This window comes from Mytilus edulis, chromosome 3 (assembly GCF_963676685.1).
Source record: "Mytilus edulis chromosome 3, xbMytEdul2.2, whole genome shotgun sequence".
In the NCBI taxonomy this organism is placed as follows: domain Eukaryota; kingdom Metazoa; phylum Mollusca; class Bivalvia; order Mytilida; family Mytilidae; genus Mytilus; species Mytilus edulis.
The window spans coordinates 36,354,117-36,373,731 of NC_092346.1; the positions used below are offsets into that span (position 1 = coordinate 36,354,117).

Genomic DNA, 19,615 nt, shown 5'->3' on the forward strand with positions numbered 1-19,615 from the left:
TTTTGTCATTACTTGATGTGGTTTCACCATTACATTGTATTTGATATGGTTGTGTCATCAGTCAATGTGGTTTTAACATTACTTGATATGTATGTGACTTAACGTAATGTAGTTGTTTCATTACATGAAGTGGTTTTGTTATTTCGTAATGATGATTTGTCTATTCTTTATATGGTTTTACATTACGTAATAATGTTTCCAAATTTGACGATTTTACACTACTTGATGTGTTTGTTTCATTATATGATGTGGTGTTGTCATTCTTTGATGTGGTCCTGTCATTCTTTGATGTGGTTATCCCATTACTTGATGAGGTAAATCCACGTGATTAATTCGGACAAAACCTTTTCCATTTTTAGTTTTCGAATTGCTTAGAATTAAAGTTCTAGTTAGCATGGAGTATCGAGTTTGACTTAGAGTTTGAGTCACATTCAAAGGCAGAGTTCTAGTTACAACTTTGAATTTGAGTCACTTCTTGAGGTAGAGTTTGAGTTAGATTTGAATTTAAATCTCATTTAGATTAATTAAGATTTCGAGTTGAAATTCGAGCTATTTTATATGTCTTTTTGAGTTCGTAATTAAATTTTCCATCGCGGAACAAGGGGTTTTGCTCGGGCTTCCAAAAGAGGGCAACGGGATATGCGTACTAAATAAACAATGTTGCAGTATACAAAAAGCAACATAGGAGTTGAAATAAAGTTAGATGTGGTGTGATTGCCAATGAGACAGCTATCCACCAGAGTTTAAATGCAGTGGATGTAAGAAATCATATATCGGCAACCGTACAGCTTTCAACACTCTGTATAGTCAGCTACAAAAGGCCACCATGCACTTTGTGAAAAAAAATCTATTTTTTTTACAGATTTTTATATGTCGTTTGTTTAATGTGCTTTGGATGGGTATTGTCAAAGATAAAGTTCAAATTAAAGTTCGAGTGGTTGTTCAGAGTTATTTGGTATGAAAAAGGGGAACGGCAGACAATAATAAAAAAATAAGATACTAAAATTTTTACAGTATTTCGGACATAATTGGAAATCCGAAGTTTTCAATTAGAAGCAGTATTATAATAGATTTGTAAAATATTCTACGGAACGATGTGTCTCGCTTGATATTGCTGCTTTCAGTGCAAAAGCATAATGTTGATCGGCTGTACATTCATCGGTCTAAAATTTAAAACAAAAATGGTTTTTCTGTAGATGCTTTTTCTTGATATTGAGGAAAAACTCCTGCACAAGTTTTAAAACACTTCAAGGAGGTAACAAATGTATCATGTCAAAACAGTTTAAATTCGGTTTTATTTAACTAAAGCAAAACTGTATGGTTTTCAACAATGAGCAAAACCCATACCACATAGTAAGCTATAAAAGGTTCCTAATTAAATGACGCCACTTTCGACGATGTTGTTGTGTCTCCCTACCGCTAAATTGATGTCGCAGACTCGACACAAATCAAAAGACTAATACTTAAGTACAGGAAAATCGGGGCAGGGGAATTTGGACTAAGCGACAAAGCATAAATTCTATAAAATAGGAATTCTCCGATTTGTTTTTAGCGTGAATGATCATTTGAACATATATATATATATACGAATATCAATCTTTTGCTTTTCATCAATTGAATTCTCTGATCTACCTCGCACTAATTGAATACACTTTTTGGAATATCTGTTTCACATGTGACGACGGACATATTCCAGTTGTCGTAACCATAATACCTTCATCTTTCACTCGAACGTGAACTTCCAAATAAAACCAAATCGCTCGGTTTGTAATTTCGCGAATAACACGAGGGGTGCCACGCGTTGAGCAGAATCTTCTTACCGTTCTGAGGAACCCGAGATCACCCCGATGGATTTAAATTACCCAGTCATACCAATCCATTGAGTCAGCCAATTGAAACTGTTTTTTAAGCCACCATAACTTTACCGCACCTGAAAGTTGGGGGCATAGTGTTTAACCTTTGTCCGTGCGTCCGCCTCTCCGTCCCATTAGAGGTTTCCCTTTTTGCTACCCTACCAACTGTAGTACGAAGTGGGAGCCGTCATTTAACTTTTGGAAATAATTGATGTATACACTTAGTATTAACGTATGTTTTATGAATCATATACAGAATTATTTTGAGAATTTTTAACTGTAATTTGGTACTGATTTCATGTGGTTACTTCTTGTATTCATAATAAACAATATTGCCGGTGTGCACTCGATTATGCATTTAATCAACCGTTGCAAGTAACCGTTGTACGAAAGGTTTGTAGTTAAGAGTTATTTTCCCTAAAACTTCACAAACAAAAAGAAGCTAACTTATAAGACAAATTTAAACCTATATAAATCTTGTTCGTAATAACTTTTCATAAATATAAAGTGTTTAAGTTTTGTATTTTTAAGTTAGGTTTTAAGAAAAGTTGATCAAATAACTTTTATTTTAACAAAATAAATTGACCTCAATAATGATTAAAATTTAAAGCAAATTTAATAGCCAGGTGATTATAATAGACATGACTATAAAAAGTTATGAATGCAACGGTTATTTTCTCTTAAAGATACAAAAAAACCGGTTATTTTCTCAGTCATGTTAATAAGAAATTGTTTTTCGGAAGAATAATCGAGTGAAAAGTGATTAAGTATGAATAAAATAAACTTGTGATATGGCGTGATCAGATAGAAAATAGTCCCTGTAGCATAGATCAGCTTCTGTTCTATATACTAGATATAAGAAGATGTGGTATGACTGCCAGTGCGACAACTCTCCATCAATGTCTCAATTTGTAAAAGTAAACCATTAAAGGTCAAAGTACGGCTTATTATCTTGAAATCTTTAATAGACAGAGAATTACTTCAAAATCAAAAGTGATCAGCAATTCTTAATCATCAGTCGACTTGTTATAATTGTAGTTATTGCCCTCGATTGATAGAAACTTGTATCTGTGTAGATGGCATTGTCAGTTGTTTACGTATAAAAGTTATTGCCCTTAAATGGCAATGTTTTTACTTTTGTTAGTGTATAGCAAAATATGGAAGATAGAGATTGAAAAAAGAAAAATGATCAACTATCACTTAACTGTACCCTCTGACTAGAAGTTTTTCTTAAAAAAAATACTCCTTAAATCACTATGCTATATAAATTTTTAGAAACATGTCCTTTTGTAAAACACAACAGTTCATATATCTTTTTCGCAGTAAGGCGAGTGAGAAAAATAAGAAACCTACAGTTAAAGCATTTTTGGTAAGATCCTATTCATGATACATATAAACCTGAACAAATTATCTAGAAAACTTGGCCAACCGATGGGAATGATTCTTCATTTTGAGTCCAGAAATCAGTTGTCAATGGTGCAAAAAACATTTAATAGCAACATAGTATTTCCCGTAGAACAATACCAAGAGTTAGAAAGACATATTCATATTGCATTAGTGCAAAAATAGCGCCAACTTAACCGTAATCAGTTTTTCTACAATTGCTGTACGATAAAAGGATTAATGGATGGACATTGCTTAACATTATCCCTCGCAGATTATATTTACTACTCGCAAGCTCGTGCAGTACACAACTTTACTCGCAATATTTAATGATATAGTAATAAAAGAACAAGAAGAAAATTTCTAATTATTCAAAATTCTATTTAAGTATTAGAAAACATTCTTTATTCTTTTTTTTCTAAATATACACAAAACAAAATCAAAGCCAAACAAACAGAAACGCAAATCTATATTTAAAATCTAAAGGTTAATGCAACTCAGTTCAAGTAAGAACTGTTTGATTCATTCTCTTGTGTCCAACATAAAAATTCTCGTATAAAATCACGAACAAAGTGTTGTAGAAGCAGTGAAATCGTATTTAAATAAAATATTATGTTTTTATCGCTGATATGCAATTCGATTTCTTTAATTCATCATGATGAATACAATAATCTCATGCATTAAATGATATCTCAAAAACTGCACCAACGGTTGTGTTACGTACCAATCGTACCTGATACGTAGCAAATCGGGAAACCTCTATTATGAATATTAGTTATTCCGCATAACCCCTCCAACATTTTGAATCCTGGGAAGTGTTCTCTTTACTGTCTGTTTGTACATATATTGAAGGTGTACTGCATATGGTCAGAGTTTAATTTGTATTAATATGTGCTCTTTTTGCATGTTTTGGAGAAAGTTGAACTTTGTCATTTTGGGAAAGTAACTTGCATAAGTAGGGCGTTTCCAGGTAACTCCTCCTACAGTTTGGATGCTAGGAATTTATCACTCTGCTAGCTGTTTGTACATGTATTGAAAGTGTGCAAGTGGTCAGGGTTTTTTCTTTTTATTATTTTTCCTCTTTTAGTGAATAATTGAACTTTTTCCTTTTTTGGGTATAAGCGTTTAAATGAGTGGAGTGCGGGGCATCACTTTGTATAGTTAACATTTTTTTCTCGTGTTGTGCTGTTACAATACTGTTACAGTCCGATGTTAGGTTAGGATTTATCGCTAAAATACATGGTAAACTCGGTCACATGCACTTTCTTTATGTATCCCCAAGTCAGGAGCATGAAGTTCAATTGTTGTTGTTGTATACATATGTGTCATATTTGTTTTTTCGTTTGATTTTTTTTCACATAGTGCAAGGTGGCCTTTTGTAACTGACTACAGAGTGTTGAAGGCTGTACGTTTGCCTATATAATTTTTTTTATATCCATTGCATTTAAACTCTGGTGGATAGCTGTCTCATTGGCAATCACACCACATCTAATTTTATTTCAACTCCTATGCTGCGTTTTGTATACTGTAACATTGTTTATCTAGTACGCATATATCCCGGAGCCCTCTTTTCGGAAGCCCGAGCAAAAGCCCTTGTTCGGGATAGAAATTTTAATTACAAAATCAAAAAGACATGTAAAATAGCTCGAATTTCAATTCGAAACCTTAATTAATGTAAATGAGACTTAAATTCGAATCTTACTCAAACTCTACCTCAAGAAGTGACTAAAATTCAAAGTTGTTACTAGAACTCTGCCTTTAAATGTGACTCAAACTCGAAGTACAACTCGAAACTCAATGCTAACTAGAACTTTAATATTTAGCATGACTTAAATTCGAAAAATAACTCAAAGTTTAACTCGAACAGTAACCCGAACTTTAATTTGAACACTTATTAAATGGATGGCCACACGCATTCAAGGCACATACAACATGGAAATCTATCTAAAAATAGAACAGGTTTTCCCGCATTGGTGACGTGGTTTTACCTCATCAAGTAATGGGATAACCACATCAAAGAATGACAGTACCACATCAAAGAATGACAGGACCACATCAAAGAATGACAAGACCAGATCAAATAATGAAACAAACACATCAAGAAGTGTAAAATCGTCAAATTTGAACCATCATTTCGTTATGTTAAAACTATATAAAGAATAGACAAACCATCATTACGAAATAACAAAACCACATCATGTTATGAAACAACTACATTACGTTAAGTCACATATACATCAAGTAATGTTAAAACCACATTGACTAATGACACAACCATATCAAAAAATTGTGAAACCACATCTAGTAATGACAAAACCATATTGAGTAATGACAAAACTATATCAGGTCAATACGACATCATATCGTGTAATATCGAAATACCATTAAGAAATGACTATTCCATATTAAGTTATATTAAAACATCATTACGTAATGTCAAAACCATATTAAGTAAAGACAAAATATCATTAAGTAATAATAAAACAACATAAAGTAATATCAGAGTTCCACATAAGACAGCTGTGGCGTTCCATAATGTCAGGTTCAGATTTCCGCAACATAAAACTGACTCATCCCTGGCGCTCGAATCCAAACTGCAGGATGCAAAAACCATTGAAATCAAAAACGCAAAAATATTGCGAAATCTGTCTGAAGACAAAAGCTGTTGAGTGATATGAAAGATTTAAACAAGTTATTATCATCTCATTTAAGGAATATGAACTTTTTAAGGGAACATGTGATTTTAGGTATTGTAGCTTCAGAATGATGAAAGAATATGAAGATCTATAGTAGGAGTAACATTAGCATGTGTGTTTGGAAATATTGGACATATCGGAACTGTTACACAGCTAGTTTGGCTTGGATTGGGAGACAGGTGGTTGAGGTTGTTAGTAACTAATGTGGTAATATCCTCTCTTTAATTTTTTTTTTGAAATGTTTACATAAAACTCAATGTTTACTTGCATTCGAAACATTACTGTATTTTACAAGGAAATTCGGGTGTTAGTTCTAAAATGTATTAATCGGGTGACAATTATATATGACAAGATATATTGTATATGTAGGTGTATGAAAATACCTTTATATAATCCAATGTTTCGTGGAATCCACGCGAAAAGATGCTGTCTTTATGTTGCTTAAATGCAACTTCGGCTAATTCGTATGGAGTCATACCCTGTAATTTCAAATGATACGGATAAGAAAAAAAGTGAGAAAATACCAAAATGGCAATCAAAGCCATTAGTCTTATACTAATAGACAACAGCACGACAAAAAAAAAGGCAATAGTAGTATACTGTTGTTCATAGATATGACATATAAAACTTAAACTTCAACTTTTTATTTCGAACATGGTATGTAATAGTCCTGCATGCAGTTAACTCATTTCAAAGAGATAATTTAAGACTTCTTTCAATGAACATCAGTATTTACAATTACTTTTAAACAGAATGCTGTATCAATATATCAATCCTTACCATATCCTACCACACAGTTTTACATTCACATTTCAATTTTATTACCATATTATTCATTTAACAATGATTCTAATATGACGTCCTTATTACGCTTTGTAAACAAAGCCGTGTTCTAATGAGCACAAAATAGGCTTGACACATGCGCACAAACTTACTGTTTAAATTAACGTTATTTCCATCGTTATCCTTTAAAATATATACATTTAGGCAGCTAACATAAACTTTTATAATATATGTTTATGAAACAACATATATCTATCCTGCTCGTAGTTTTTAAACTTATCAAATATTAAATGCAATGCACAGACTCCCCGAAGAGGAAACGGGAACAGCCAAACATTTTTACGGTAATTTCGTACGCTTCGACCTATAAAAATACTGTATTTTTCCTATTAGAATCGAAATAATTCCTGCATGTCATGCTCTATGCTCATTTTAACATGGGTAGGCATTATATTTGACCACATTTTACACCTCGCTAACGCTCAGTGTAAAATATCAACAAATATAATGCCTACCCATGTTAAAATGAGAATAGAGCATGACATGAAAGAATTATTTTTTAAATAGTAATTAATTGCTTATTCGTTAAAATTTGTTAAGATAAGATTTACAATTTTCTTTCTTCAGCACAGTTATCTATTAAAAATAAATCATGTAAATGTATTTTACACAGTCGTCTTATCTGGTGTTTACTTGATGTTGTCTGATGTATCTAGTAGTGATTTATTTAGATAAATAATAATGTCTTTATATAAATAAAACATAGCTGAGAAGGCGATAGAGTAGATTGGTACCCTGAGAAAAAGTTATTCACAACGGCGAAGCCAATCTGCTCTATCACCCTCTCATTTGTGTGTTATTTAATTTATCATACTGAATGTCCTATCATTATTGTCTTTTATAGATGAATTTTCTATAACGTCACGGTCATAACGACGTTACGAATATTAGAAAAATAAACTAAGGTGAAGCAAGATGTTTTATTTTTTTTATTTTGACAGTCAAATAATATGATATGAGCCAAAACGTAGAACATAAAAGCATGTCCTCAATAACTTGATGTAAATTCAATCCATTGTCCTTTATATTATTGATTTTTGATTGGTGTAGACGAGAGGGTGTAATTCACAAAAATGTCACCCGCTCAGCCATGTGATAGAGTAAATTAACACTCTCGTATTAGCCAATAAAAATATTGCATTTTAACGTGAAATACAATAAAAAAATATATAAACATATCTTCAGTTTGATACCATATGTAATTTTTAGAATTCAACACACGGTATAAGTATTAAGGAACAGGTATGAAGAGGAAAACTTTTGTTAAAAACTATTCTGAGATGTTTGTGTGATTTCCATAGTTGGAAAATCATCATTTAATTGTTTTATTCGTTTATTTGTAATTAAAACCTGTTTTAGTATCTTTGATGAGATAAATCATGAACATTTAAAAAGGCAAAAACGCCACGAGTTAGAAAATATACTGTGTTTGATGCTTTCAGCAAAATCAAATGTTTATCATAACTCTTACATAAACATTTGAGATGGGAACAATTACCTTGACTTGACTGTAAGTGGAGCTCTCCAGCTATTGCAACTCATTCAAAATTCGTACCAAATTGCAATTTGTTTTGTAAACCCAAACTATTCAACTATTCAGAATTTGAACAAACTGTTGAGTCAAAATGTGAAAGAGCAAGATGATAAAATTAAAAATACTTGCAATCCTATATGATTTTTATCAACTTTAATGTTGTTGTGAAAATTCAGTTTGTCCGTTTGTATAGTTATTTTATAGTCATTGTCATGCTAAAGGTGAAATGTTGTAATTTTGAATTGTTATACAAATGTCCAAACTAAGCTTTCATATAGTTTTAATTTCAAAAATATGTTTATAGGAAATTTCCATGGGGAAATAATCATTTTTTCTATCAAAAAGTCTTTATTCAAGTCAAAAGAATAATGTTTTAGGTTATCTCCCCATGGAAACTTCACACATATTTAACTGAATATATGATGTTTTAATTCATATAATGTCTGATTTTTATGAATATAGAAGACTTTTCGCAGAAAATTTTACTTTGAATTTTTCGAAATCCTAAGGATTTTCTTATCCAAGGAATAGATAACCTTAGCCGTATTTGGCACAACTTTTTGGAATTTTGGATCCTCAATGCTCTTCAACTTTGTATTTGTTTGGCTTTATAACTTTTTTGATATAAGCGTCACTGATGAGTCTTATGTAGACGAAATGCGCATCTGGCGTACTAAATTATAATCCTGGTACATTTGATAACTATTGATTATTATATAAAAGTTGTTTTGACGTAGACGAGGCAATGGTTTACATGGAACTTTTTTATTTTGTTTTAAATTTTGCGACCTTGGTTAACAATAGTGTTCGACATTATAAATGACAAGAAAGGCAACTCGATTCGTCTCTATAAAGGTAAACTTTTGAAACATCGTTATTTGTTTGAAATCCGAAAATGACGTTACGTACAATGTATTTCCGATTTTTTTTTTAAATAAGAAAATTTGATATATCAATCATTCAGGTTTCTAGTTTTAATCTTGAAACATTTAAAATTAATATATGTGATTTTCAAAATCAAAAACAAATGTAACATTTCTTTTTTTTGCCAAAGTTTCATATAGAATATAACCGTATAAGAAAGTTAAATGAAATCAAACCTCATTATTCATAGCTGTTATATCTGCTCCCTGACATGTTAACGCTTTCACCATGGTCAGTTGACCATTCCCTACTGCTTGATGAAGAGGTGTATCCCCCTGGCGATATACAATATTGATCAACGCATTGTATGGAATTCAAATTTAGTCTAAATATAAAGCTGTTACATATGTAAAAGAGTTTTCATGTCCATTCTATATTTGTTTAATGTTTTTATCTTATTTTTCAATCAACTAGACGCAATGTCACAAGGAGCTTTACCAACATTCAACATAGTCATTTAAAAAACGATTTTGGTGAAGGTTTGTACCTTTTCAAACATTTAAACCCGCTGCAATTGTTTGCACCTGTCCTAAGTCAGGAATCTGATGTCCAGTAGTCGTCGTTTGTTGATGTGGTTCATAAGAGTTTCTCGTTGTTCGTTTTGTATATATATTAGACCTTTGGTTTTCCCGTTTGAATGGATTTACACTGGTGATTTTGTGGCCTTTCATAGCTTACTGATCGGTGTGAACAAAGGCTCTGTGTTGAAGAACGTACTTTGACCTATAACGGTTTACTTTTATAAATTGTGACTTGAATGGGAGGTCTATCATTGGCACTCATACTTATGGTATGATACAAATATTAAATACTTTCCAACATTCTGAACACTATCGATAAAAAAAATAAGAAGATGTGGTGTGTTTACCAATAAGACAACTATCCAACAAAATTGATGTTAGCAAATCACAGGCTCTTTAGAAAAAAATACTCCCTGTATACCTTTATATAACACTTAATGACATTGACGAACATTTGTGACTTATAAGACATACCACAAAAAAACAGTTTATCTGAAATAATTTTTATAATTAATCATTTACAGCGAGACGTTTATTGCCAATTGTGTGTAGGCTGACAAAATAATTACGATTGACATACTTGGGTAGGATTGCTACGGATGATTCCGAGAACAAAAGTAGGCGTGTTATACACCATTGTGAAGATAAATCAATTTAGATTTACAAAATAACAAGTTTAAGTGGGGTTGCTAGCCGAGAAATCGGAATATAACGGAATTTCGTCATCGCTTGACATATTTCTAAATCGCGAGTTGAGTGCCATGTGTTATATAAAGGTATACAGGGAATTTTTTCTGAGACATTGCCTATGAAGCAAATATAGGAAACCGTACGACCGTACGACTTTCAACAATAAGGAAACACATATCGTATATAGTCGGCTATAAAAGTACTCGACATTTCAAATATTAAACTATTCAATTGAGAAAACCAACGGCCTATTTATAACAAAACAATTTAGAAAAAAAAACAAATATAACAGATATAAACCAACAACAATCACTCAGTGCAGGCTCCTGACTTGGGACATGTACATACATAATGCTGTGGGATTAAAAGTGTTTGTGAGCGCTCAACCCTCCGCCTAACCTGATACAGTTATGTTACAAAACAACATCAGAACAAGCTATCAAAATTAGTTGAAAAAGGCTTAACTTGTCAGATCAATACACCGAAAAACATCAAACAAAAACAAAAACCTGACGTGACATAGTATATATACGTCCTTCCTTCTAACTTTAAAAAGGTACATATTTGAGAGTACTCGCAGTTACTGACAACTTGTTCAAGGACAGTTACAACTTTTAAAACAAATGTTTAACTATATTCTTAGTATTGCACGACTGAAATACTTTTCTCTCATAAGGATCAAAATATAATTGAACTTTATTTATTTTGATGTGTTATATAGTCTGTGCAAACGATCTATTATGATATAAACAATATGTGCATCGTATTGATTGAATTCTATTGTACTAGTAATGTATTTCCCGTATAACACAATTCGGTTAGTATGATTTAGAATCTTTTTGAAATCAACTAATATACACACTATTTCTCAAAATGGATAGAATGAAGAATAAAAGTATGATAAAACATTTGTATGTTAGTTAAGCCTGCTGACCTCATTATTTCTAGCTGACAAATTGGCTCCTAAACTGACCAAAAGTTCTACATTGTTCTGTTCTTCTTGGTTCGTTGCTTGGTGCAAAGGCGAACCTCCCTGAAAGAAAATCAGCTATAACCATGCATCATATATAACCTTCAACAAGAACAATGTGAGAACTGAAGTATATGAGAATCAATATTTAAATGAAATACAAGTTAATGTTTGCTCATCGTTGAAGTCTTATGTTGCTAACGTATATGCCATTTGCTTTCTGTTGGAGAGTTGTTTCATTGGCAATTATACAAAATCATATTTTTATATTTAAAAAAGTTGTTATGAAATGACCAGTTTTCCACTAAATTTAGGAACATATACATCATTTTGCACATTGCAACTAAACCGACACTTCACCGTTTTTATATTTAGATATTATAAACATTTCATATGATGTAGTTACACACTTATCATGTCAGTCTTCATATAACTAATAATTAAAGGTTTGTAATATAAAGTAACAACAGTTCTTTACACACCTTAAGTACATCTATACATTACAACTCATACTTTATAAATACTGATTATACAATTATTTTGTTGAAATGCATAATACCTTGTCGTCTTTCGTGTACCAATGGGTTGTGGTGTAGTACTCTTCAAATAAACCCAGTGGAGTCTTCCCCTGTATATATATATACATATTATCGTTATTGTTGGTTTTTCCTCATATTGATCTTATCCCAGGCATAGATTATCTCCGACGTATTTGGCACAACTTTTTTTTGGGAATTTCGGATCCTCAATGCTCTTCAACTTTGTACTTGTTTGGCTTTATAAATATTTTGATATGAGCGTTACTGATGAGTCTTATGTAGACGAAACGCGCGTCTGGCGTACTAAATTATAATCCTGGTACCTTCGATAACTATTAATTATGATATAATATACTTTTTTTTTACAGTAAAGGGAGATAATAAGAAAAGTCACCGAAATGATTTGGCTATATCTATACAAGGATTTTTAGTGTGAAGTCGTCCATTTGTGTCAATATCACTGGGGTAAAGCTGATGACCGTAACTGCATTCACGGTCATCCCAAGATGTCGGATGAAAAATTAGGTCAGTTTCTGTATTGTATGTTAAAGTGTTTCTATATCATTTTCTTTACAAATCATACATTGAAACGATGTAAATTTATAAAAGAATCACTCGGAAATCACTAATTACTTCTGTGAAATGTGTATGAAACGGGAAATTCGATTTGAAAAAATCGCCAAGATGACCGTAAATCACAATCGAGATGACCGTAACAGAATCAGCGATTCATAACAAGGGTGACCGTAACTGCTTTTAAGATGACCGTAATTTGTAAATGATGACCGTAACTTTTAAAGGATGACCCTCAATTCTAAGAAATATCCGTATTTATATAACTATCTTTTTGTATCCGAAATGATTAATCGTGTTGGTATACACATATTAATATGAGAGTTTTATCCTATAGGTAGAAAAAAATAAGACGTGCTTCAAATGCAAAGATTACCATATGTATCTTTTTTACAGTGGAGGGTTTAATTTTTAAAATGAATTTGCCAAAAGACATGCAAATGAACAAGAAGGGAAAACATGCTACAAAAGCGCGATAAAATGACACCTTACAAGCATAAAGAAAAAAATGCGGTGCACAGCCTTCAACTGCTCGACAAAAGATTTTTTTTTTTGTTTCTGGGATTCCTTTTAATGGCATATAATAAATACACATTTTTAAAAATGCCAAAAAATTGCAGGTACACCCATTGACATTATATCGTCTTTCATTTTGTCGTGCAAATAAAATAACAGAAATATTTTGAAAATATCATTCGAATAAACTAGTGAAGGTGAGCTCCAGCAAAGTAGATCCTTAAAATAGTATTGTACGAAAAGCGTATCACAAGGCGGGACTTTGTCAATTTGTATATATACAGAAATGTTATTCATACAGTCAGGATTCTACTTCTTCAAAATTATCTCCACATTACGCCAGTTCATGCTCACAATCGTAGAAAAGGAAGCCATTGTAGGGATGACGCTCTGCCAATTTTTTTCTTGAAAACTGATAAATTTATCCACATAGCACCATTACGATCGATCGTTATATGTCAGTTATATTTTAAAAGACAAATGTATCTACTAGCTAATAAGCATTAGTTAATGATCTTGTCTGCATTGATTAAACTTTAAAATATTGTCTGTTCGGATGTCAGATGGAATTTTTGAAAATTCTTAAGCATTTAAAAAAATTCTAATTAAATATTTCGTGGAAGGGCAGACTAAACATTTTCAGTGGTTGAAGATTATAAACCCTAGTTATCACACAAAAGAAAATCATATTTTTTCGAAGATATCCATTTTTCATCATCCAAATTAAAAGACTGTCGTCAAGTACTTTTAGAAAAAATAGCTATTTGAACACACCTACTCTGTTTTTGTGATTCATTAGATAGGTATCTCACTTTACCCATATATTTCATCTTTTCGTACTGTCATTTTTTTACGTTATAAAGTCAACCTGTAGCTTTGATATATAATAATGATAGAATCTGAAGCGAGATGCTATATAAAATACTCTTGCTTTGTACGTTTTGAAGACAAAATATACACCCCAAACATGCCCTAACATAAAAAGGTGCACTCGATTTTTCTCTTTTCGATACAATCGTTACCTGTTTTAGGGAATTTTTTCTTGATTCACATAATGGAAGGGCAGACACGAAAATTTCTGAACTAAAGAATGGTATGCTCTCCGTCTGTGATAAAAAAAAAAGAATCGGAGGTTATGCATTTTCTACATCCAACTTATAGATACTATATATAAAAAAGAAGATGTGGTATTATTGCCAATGAGACAATTATCCAGAGACCAAAATGACACAAACATTAACAACTATAGGTAACCGTAAGGCCTTCAAGAATGAGCAAAGCCCATACCGCATAGTCAGCTATAAAAGGCCCCGATAAGAACCAAGTCGTCGACTTGATATCTTATTGTTTTGCATTACTATGTAATAGATACATTGAAAACTTATGCAAATGGTGTTTTTAAAATAAGAAAATTGTCGTTTTATTTATTTCTATTAACTTTCTAAAATTTTGTTACTATATCAAACATTACAGTTAACATTTATCGCTTTCTCGATAAACACAGAGCTTAAATATTTTTGTTCTATTTCAAAAGTGTTTCCGCCTGCATATATCAAGACAAATTATGATTTTAATCTGCTTCCTCTGGAACCATACACATGGGCTCGATTACCAAATATTCGTATGTATTATTAATGTGTTTAATGCTCCGTTTATTGGCATTATGTTTTTCTGGTCTGTGCGTACGTTCGTCCGTTCGTCTGTTTGTTTGTCCGTTCGTCCAGCTTCAAGTTAAATAAAATTGAAACTTAGTACACTTTTTCCCTATGGTATGATCTTTTTAATTCTAATGCCAAATTGCAGTTTTATCCCATTTTCATAGTCCACTAAACATAGAAAATGATAGTGTAGATGAGGCATCCGTGTACTAGGGACACATTCATGTTTCTTCAAATTTTCGTCGTATCGCTGTCAATTTGTGTTAAAATTTTAACGTCGATATCAATAAATATTTCATTGTTTACGAGAAATATGCAATTTACTATCATTGTTATAAATCCTAAATATGGCCAATTATATTATAGTTTAAAAAAAGAAATTTATGAAACATATTTATATCCGCTAACCGAGCCCGTATTGAGATCGACAAACTCAACAGAAAAGCTTTGAATACAATACGGATATTTCTTAGAATTGATGGTCATCCTATAAAAGTTACGGTCGTCCTATATAAATTACAGTCAGTCTTTACAAATTACGGTCATCCATTACAAGTTACGGTCATCTTTTTACAATCACGGTCATCCTTGTTTTATGTTACGGTCATCTTGAAAATATTTTGATTATGATTTACGGTCATCTTAACGATTTTTTCAAATCAAATTTCCCGTTTCATGCACATTTCTCGGAAGTAATTAGTGATTTTCGAGTGATTCTTTTATAAATTTACATCGTTTCAATGTATGATTTGTAAAGAAAATGATATAGAAACACTTTAACAGACAATACTGCAACTGACTTAATTTTTCATCCGACATCTTGGGATGACCGTGAATGCAGTTACGGTCATCAGCTTTACCCCAGTGAATATATAGGAAAAGATCAAGGTATGAAGCAGTTAATATACACTAACGAAATCATGATACTGCAACGTTTAAGTCAATAGTTTAACTTGGTAAGTTAACTAAGTTAACTATCATCTACAAAGACAGTATAGAGCGGAAATATACGTACCCACTCTCACTATCACGCAAATTTTAAGTGGGCTAGGTATTAAACGTCAGGTTTGACATTCAATTAGTACAGTGTGGCTGTAGAAATAAAATCAGGACCGGTTTAAACACAAAGATTTCAAAAGCAGAGAAAACTGTGCACACTATACTCCGCATAACCATATTAGATAACAATGAATATAATAAAAATCGAGGCTCAAAGTAAGGCGTACTTTCTATCCAATGTGTTTTAGCCTGAGTTTAATATAGTCAGAGATAAAAAAAAAAATCATATCTAAATTTGTAATATATCGTAAATACACGGACAGTTTTTGGCACTCGACCGTCCGGATGATCACCCGCCGTTCATTTCCACATCAATAAACAATTTTTCCTCCGGAAATCCAGTTAGAACATATTTTTATAAAATATCCACTTTTGCAAGCAAAAGATAAAAGTTTGAATTTAAAGTATCAAAAAATTATATTTCAAAAGACTCTCATCTATAAGCAACATTATTTGGCGTGACATGAATCAATACAATATAGTGTATATGATGACTTGTTGCCAATCTAAATATTTTGCATTCATTTACTCAGTGAACTCGTTGAAAATATTTTACAATTTAATAGGACATCATCTTACTACTAGTTCCTAGATAGTATTGTTGGTATAAGCTGGAGTGCCCAGCGAGAACCATCGACAATCGACAGGAACACTGACAATCGTATGATACTTAGTGAATGGAGTCAAGTTTACTTGCTGCATGCGGGGGTCGAACTCGTAACATCCCTGTTAACAGGTTAGTCATACAGAAGTCAGACTACGTGGACCAATCGGTCACCTTATGCAGTTTTATAAAATATTTGAAATCTGAACTTATCATATATTTTCTTTAAAAAAAATTAAAGTGTGAAAGATTAAATTAATTTTTTACAATTGATAACAGTTAACTCAGTTTTTAAATCAATAGTCAAATTTAGGCGGTATTTCAATACATAAAGACAAACTTGTAAATGCGATTGCATATGAATTTAAATCTAATTTAAGGCATCTTACATTTCATAAAAAAACTTATATAAAATCACTATTACTGGATCTTTTTCCCCGAAAAAAAGTATTTTTAGCATTATGTGAAATTTATGAAAACTGTAGGTATTTTCTAAACTGCCTGTATAATAATTGTCATTTTTAAACACATTGTTAAGGGTTCAATTTGGTCTTAGCACTACGACCACATTTGTTAAAACCTTGTAATGACACATTCATCTCTTTTAATAGTTTGTTGACACTTAACGTTAGAAAGAAACTAGGGTTTTGCAAACATCACACCGATGAATATCTTTTTTCCCATGTGTTCCGAAAAGGTTCAAAGTAACTGTAGCAAAAGCTGACTTACATATATGTTAGCTTATCTAGGGAATTGGAAGACTAAAGCAGATCTCCACATGGAATGCAATTCATACAAAGCAGATTGCGCTTATTGTGTCGGCGCATCCTGTATTGCTTCTGGTGGCGGTTATATGATTTCCTCAAGTAAACTGTGTTACCTTAATAGCTTTATTCTACTAAATTCTAAAAGCGGTAAACTATTGTTGCCTTAGTTCATCAGATTTCAAGCATTACGTTCATTTGAGTCAGTGAAGATAAGGATACTCATCAGCCACCCCCTTTCCCATACTCGAAACGGCATCGTATGATGAAAACCATACTATAGGGGAAAATTTAATGCCTCGTATAAAAGAATCGCTACGATTTTTGTACGTAAAGAACTCTGCTGTAGTTCCGTGAGAACCCGGGAGGCCACCTTATGTCCCCATCTAACAAAACCATCACAGAACATACCTAATTGATTTATTATCAACTTGTTCTCGTCCAAAATGTGCATAAAATATTCGCTACAGAACTCACACAAAACACATCTACTTTTATCTTTGCTTCATATAAACCACTTCTACTTGAACTAATATTTTACGTGGTTTGGTAAATATTTTTATATTGTAATATTAGAAACAATTCACCCCTCTGTCATTTTGATACATTGTAAGAAAATTATACAACTACTTTCTGAAAAGCAGCCTGACAACATACATAACATATTTTAACTACAATTAAGGAACTAAATATATACACACCAACTGTCTGAGCTGAACCTTTAAATATTTTCAATAAGCAATAATAATTCTAACTAAATCAAGATGTTACTCATCATTTTTGAATTACGACTTTTTCAAATGTGAAGACTTTATAATTATAAGAGTAAGATATAATCACTAGGCTGGAACAATGTTGTGAAACATAAAAAAGAAGTAAGTATGCATAGTGATACCAAAGTGCTTACCTTGTCATTTCTAGCTGACAAGTCTGCACCTAAACTAACCAAAAGTTTCACCATGTCAGCTCGTCCTTTACACACAGCTTGATGTAAAGGTGTATCACCCTTTAAAGAACAACAAAATAATACAGTTTTGAAGGATTCATATTTGGGTTCACCATGACCACTATCAGATCGGAATACTATCAACAATATTTGAAATTAAACGGCATAAGATGGGACATGAAGTAGCGGAACAGTGGTTCTGAAAAGTCTTACTCTTATTTATCATGCTTAGATGACCGTTGTTGTGTAACAGATGACAATAGATATGTTGACATGATTAAAAATTAATTTGTCAACTATAACATAACTTAGTGTGACTTATCACAAAAATTTAAACTTGCTCTGATGCCAGTGAAAAAAAAATGATAAAATAATCGGATTTCTTGAATTCAATAGTTGCCTCTGTCATATTTATTGAAAAAAAAATAATAAACTGTAAGCGCAATTATTTCTTCATGTTTCAGAAATTTTACAGAATATTATCAATTTATTTTTTTGTAATGTTATAGTAGTAAATACGTGCAGTTTATTATTTCTCGTCGGTACACGCATTTACATGTATCTCTAACTGACAAAAGGCTCTAACATTTGCAATAAAGCTACTTTATATGTATTACTTTATATCTGTTCCGGACCATTTGAGTATTTAGACATTGGCGTATGGTCACGACACACAACAGTTAAGTATTAATAGTACACTTATTAATTACCTCAATCATATGAGTAGAAACAACCCTTTGATGGTGTAAACTTCCAAAAAAAACAACAGTGTATGGTGTAATGGTGTATGGTTATATGGTGCAATGGTAGAAAGTGCATGGTGTAAGGGTGGTGTTATTTTGTAACATGTATATAAAGTGTGGTTGTCAAAGTTTAAAACTATGCAAAATATTTATAAGATCTGATTTTCGATTTTATACATTATTTTACAATACTGTGATCAAAGTTTTTTTTTCAAATAAATACATTAATTAGTAGTCACACACTTTCTCTGAAATTAAATTGCACTATGGGTAATTTCGGATGGTGTAGATAGAATGTGTCAGCTGTATAGTGCAAACGTGTAAAATGTATGGTGTAATGGTGTACAGTGTTAGTTGGAAGTTTACCATCCATGAACTGTACCCATACGGTCATGGTTCAAATACTCATATGGTCAACAACATATCCATGATTTGTCATTTTTCAGTTAAATCTGTAAAATGTCGGTTTGTATTTTCGAGATATTCAAATAATTTATATTTCGTTTAATGATATTTTTCCCAAGCAATATGAACCGCGGAAACTATAAATATAATTATAACTAAATAAAGATGCTGCTCAAATTAATTGAATTATCACTTTGTCAAATTCGTAGAATTGAACATTTAAGAGTAAGATATAACAGCTAGTATACAACAGTAATGAGTAGCACAAAAAGATGCAAGTTTTCCCGTGTGAATGGTTTTACACTAGTAATTTTGCGGCCCTTTATAGCTTTTTGTTCGGTGTGAGCCAAGGCTCCGTGTTGAAGGCCTTACATTGACCTATAATGGTTAACAT

At 31.9% G+C, this 19,615-nt stretch overlaps 2 protein-coding genes across 3 annotated transcripts in view; both read right to left on the reverse strand.

Moving 5' to 3' along the window:
• Positions 1-19,615, reverse strand: part of LOC139516381 (uncharacterized) — a 341,046-nt gene that overhangs the window by 62,406 nt on the left and 259,025 nt on the right. The window lies entirely within an intron of this gene.
• Positions 9,404-19,615, reverse strand: part of LOC139518155 (putative ankyrin repeat protein RF_0381) — a 60,877-nt gene continuing 50,665 nt past the window's right edge. The window contains exons 14-17 of the mRNA XM_071309847.1: positions 18,035-18,133; positions 11,974-12,042; positions 11,379-11,477; positions 9,404-9,508 (exon numbers count right to left, since the gene is read on the reverse strand). Of these exons, the coding sequence (XP_071165948.1) occupies positions 9,404-9,508; positions 11,379-11,477; positions 11,974-12,042; positions 18,035-18,133 (372 nt within the window). The remainder of the gene's footprint in view (positions 9,509-11,378; positions 11,478-11,973; positions 12,043-18,034; positions 18,134-19,615) is intronic.